This window comes from Notothenia coriiceps, unplaced genomic scaffold (assembly GCF_000735185.1).
Source record: "Notothenia coriiceps isolate Sejong01 unplaced genomic scaffold, NC01 NC01_scaffold00009532, whole genome shotgun sequence".
NCBI lineage: Eukaryota > Metazoa > Chordata > Actinopteri > Perciformes > Nototheniidae > Notothenia > Notothenia coriiceps.
In genome coordinates this window covers 2,025-6,115 of record NW_011342233.1, presented here as the reverse complement: position 1 = coordinate 6,115, position 4,091 = coordinate 2,025, and the positions used below count along the sequence as shown (strand labels likewise).

At 40.7% G+C, this 4,091-nt stretch overlaps 1 protein-coding gene across 1 annotated transcript in view; it reads right to left on the bottom strand.

Moving 5' to 3' along the window:
• The window catches only part of LOC104945353 (tetratricopeptide repeat protein 39A-like), an 8,453-nt gene extending 4,623 nt beyond the window's left edge, over positions 1–3,830 (bottom strand). Inside the window, exons 1-3 of the mRNA XM_010771003.1 lie at positions 3,630–3,830; positions 2,042–2,146; positions 524–674 (exon numbers count right to left, since the gene is read on the bottom strand). Coding sequence (XP_010769305.1) covers positions 524–674; positions 2,042–2,146; positions 3,630–3,664 — 291 coding nt within the window. The 5' untranslated portion in view covers positions 3,665–3,830. The remainder of the gene's footprint in view (positions 1–523; positions 675–2,041; positions 2,147–3,629) is intronic.
• Between the last annotated feature and the right edge of the window lie 261 nt (positions 3,831–4,091).

Here is a 4,091-nt window from a genome sequence, read left to right as displayed (position 1 = left end):
CCTTTAGCTTAGCGGTGGTGACGTGAAGTCATGTGACCGTGCTGTAGTTCCTTTATAGCCCAACATTAGCCACCTTTAGCTTAGCGGTGGTGACGTGAAGTCATGTGACCGTGCTGTAGTTCCTTTATAGCCCAACATTAGCCGCCTTTAGCTTAGCGGTGGTGACGTGAAGTCATGTGACCGTGCTGTAGTTCCTTTATAGTCCAACATTAGCCTCCTTTAGCTTAGCGGTGGTGACGTGAAGTCATGTGACCGTGCTGTAGTTCCTTTATAGCCCAACATTAGCCACCTTTAGCTTAGCGGTGGTGACGTGAAGTCATTTGACTGTGCTGTAATTCCTTTATAGCCCAACATTATCTTTTCACTTCAGAAATCATAAAGTGGTGTTAACATGTGGAGATTATCCTGCTGAACTAAACCTGTAAGTGTCATAAATGTTTGTTTACAACAGAGTAATTGTTGTTGGTGGACTTCAGGGTCAGCCTACAGAAATACGTCATCCCTGCACCGCTCTATAATCTACATTCACAACACATCCTGACCTCTGGCAGACCTCCTGGGCACTCTTCATGGTATTTCCTGCGTTGCTGATGTCTTCTGGCTGGAAAGTCATCATGGCTTGCATTTCCAGCACTGTGGCGTAGATAAGAGCGTGGTACATACTCTCATTCACTCTGCATAGGAAACATGGGGAGGATCAACGTCATGCACATTACATGTAAGCAAACAGTGCAGGGGGGAAGGAGCACTTAGACCATCACTTAAGTTAAAATAGCAGAGTTGTAAAAATACTCTGTTACAAGTAAAAGTCTTGCATTCTAATCTTACTAGTGGAGTAAAAGTATAAATTGAAATTAAAGTACCTCTTCAGTGCATTTATTGAGTAGATGTACTTAGTTATACCACTGTAGCAGAGCATAGTTACTGTATGGCCCACATATTTTCCTGCTGGGTAAAGATAAGAGTAAATACAGCACTCTCTTTATCCTTCCTATCTGCTCTGCAGTCCCAGTGTTTCTTGCTCAGTGTTTATTCTGCAGGGCTGTTGAATCAGTCATACGTGGGGCGTCAGCTTCAGCAAACACCTCACATCCTGGACAAGTGAAGCCAGCCTCGAGTCATGGCCGACAGGAAACCAACAGCGACTGAACGCACTTTACAGGAACTATTTAACATAGACTGAATTCTGCTGACATCATGTTTAAATACACGCCACCCTGAAATGTGCTTAAATAGAGAATACAGTGAACCAGGAACCAATGTGGTGAAGTGTGATAAAGCACATTTAATCAAGTACTTGTAGAATACGAAAATACTTTACTTGTGTATTTACATGTTATGCTTCTACTCCACTACATTTATCAGACAGCTTTCCACAGACACTGATTATTAGCCAATACAAAATATAAATCCATTAACAAAAAATCAACATTTGCCTCCTTTGTTTAATTCAGTAACATAATGACATCACTATGAAACACTCAAGCTTCTATTGGCTAGCACTCCAACACATTGTACATGATAGGCTAAGGGGCGGGACATCTCTAAGCAGGTTGACCAATCACAACAGAGCCGGCCCGCTTACCAATCAGAGCAGACTGGGCTCTGGTTTCAGACAGAGGGTGAAAAGAGGTGCTGCAGCACAGGCAGTATGAGAACATTAAAGCACGGAGACATGTCCCAGTAGAGACACTACATACTGATATACACCTGAACATCAGCAGGAGAGGACTCTTTAAAGTAGAGACACTACATACTGATATACACCTGAACATCAGCAGGAGAGGACTCTTTAAAGTAGAGACACTACATACTGATATACACCTGAACATCAGCAGGAGAGGACTCTTTAATTATATGAATTAAGGTGTGACTTCAGTGTGATTTCCGAACATTAAAGCATGGAGACATGTCCCAGTAGAGGCATATGTACTGCATTATAAAATAATAAAGTAATATCTAAGTGTAAGTGCGTCTCCACCACCGCCTCACACTCAGACAGGAAGTGGATCTAGACATGACTCTGGGATTATTGTGTTACCTCGGCCGCAGTTTATCCAGGCTCTCGCTGAAGTGGTTGTTCAGGAAGAGATCCAGAGCCTCCATGCATTCATCCAGACTCTCTTTCAGAGTCATCTGAGAGGAGCTGCAACACACACAGCAAATACACTGAGTGTGTGTAGTAAGGGGGATGTGTGTGTGTGTGTGTGTGTGTGTGTGTGTGTGTGTGTGTGTGTGTGTGTGTGTGTGTGTGTGTGTGTGTGTGTGTGTGTGTGTGTGTGTGGGAACTGATAAACACACAGGATCCATATGGCGTGCAGAAAGAGGTTCACAGCAACCAACTAAACACAGGAGTGGTGCAGGAATGAGTCCTAACACCCTGTATTTGAATGTTTTAATATGTTTCTGCTGCACTATTTCTTAATGCTCTTGATATCTTTCATTTTTGTAAAGCACTTGAATTTGCTTTGTGTTGAAAGGTAGTATATAAATAAACTTGCCTTGCCTTAAAGAATAAAAAACGCTGGTTCGCAACAGAGATTATTTCCTGCTATAATCCAAAATCACATGGAGAAATCTCGTTGGTATTTTGTGGAGGGAACCAGGGAGATGCTGCCTTCAGGGTCCACTACAGAAATACTTCATCCCATAGGAACATCTTTTGAAAAATGACCGGGAGAGAAGTGGAAATATCCCCGTTTTACCACCACTGTGCAAAACTATTAGACACATTTGAGTGGCATCAGTGAGATACATGGTAAGGGGGAAAGGGACTATTTATATAACGCTTAATTCAGTCTTTACGACTCCTCAAAGCATCCCACATTCACACAGAACATACAGGTGTATATGTACAAAGTAACATTGCTTTCACATATGTCATATTACACTTATAGGACAAGGTGCATGCAAAAGACAGACATTTAATAAATCCAAAACAGACAAGACATTCAAATACATATTAAGAAGTAAATACATACAATTGCTTTTTAATGTCTATTAATACGAAACAATTCAGCTGCAGTTCTTATTTTTGTATTAATGTAAGGGCTTTTATAACATACAGAATATCTTTATGAACTTAGATTGCTGTATAAATTAACCAAAAAATAAGAATATTAATAAGCAATAAGTGGTCTTTGTGAGTTTCTAAGAAGAGACCATAAATAATGTTATTTAAGTAAAAGTTGTAGGTAAACGTAGTCATGTACATCCAGCCATTAAGCCTCTAAACACACACAGAGGAAAATGGTTGTTTCAGCACCATCACACAAATGTTAAACAAGTAGTAGCCTAGTTTCTATTCCACGTTTTCGTTCCAAGTATTGGATGATAAGACTCCGTTTAAAATGTAAAATACAGTTAATTTGCTTTGGGGGTTTGAGGGAGTTTTACATTTTTTTATTTATAATGTGTTTTTCGAAAAGCTGTGCAATATTGAAGACACAAAATGGCATTGGGCACCAAACATATGTTTTGTGTGATAATGATGAACTACAGGGGAACAAAGTTAGCGTTTCCTGGGGCAGCGGAGTGATATTAGTATTTTTGCACTATTTCCTTGACAGGTTGTTTTTAACCAGTTACAGTTGATGCAGAGAGCAAACATATAAAGTTTCACTACTCACTTTTCTGCAGCATTTGCCTCTTTCCCATTGGACATGTTCTCTCTGTCAGGAGCTCACTGCAGGAGAACCAGGACTCTGGAGAACCAGAACTACGGAGAACCAGAGCTACGGAGAACCAAACCGAGGCTTTCTTATATTTTAAAGCCCACCGACCTGAACAGGCTGTAGAGAAGTTAACTTTCCTGTGTTTTTAATCCACGGAATGAGCTCCGAGGTGAAGGCACGCACCTGGCTCCTCCCCTCTGTGACGTCACTGATCCGCAGCGGTTGGGAGAAGTACTCAGATCCTGTACTTTAGTAAAAGTATAAGTACTCAGATCTTTTACTGGAGGAAAAGTAGAAGTACTCAGATCTTGTACTTGAGTAAAATTAGAAGTACTCAGATCTTGTACTTAATTAAAAGTAGAAGTACTCCGATCTTGTACTTGAGTAAAAGTAGAAGTAGGCCTACTCAGATCTTGT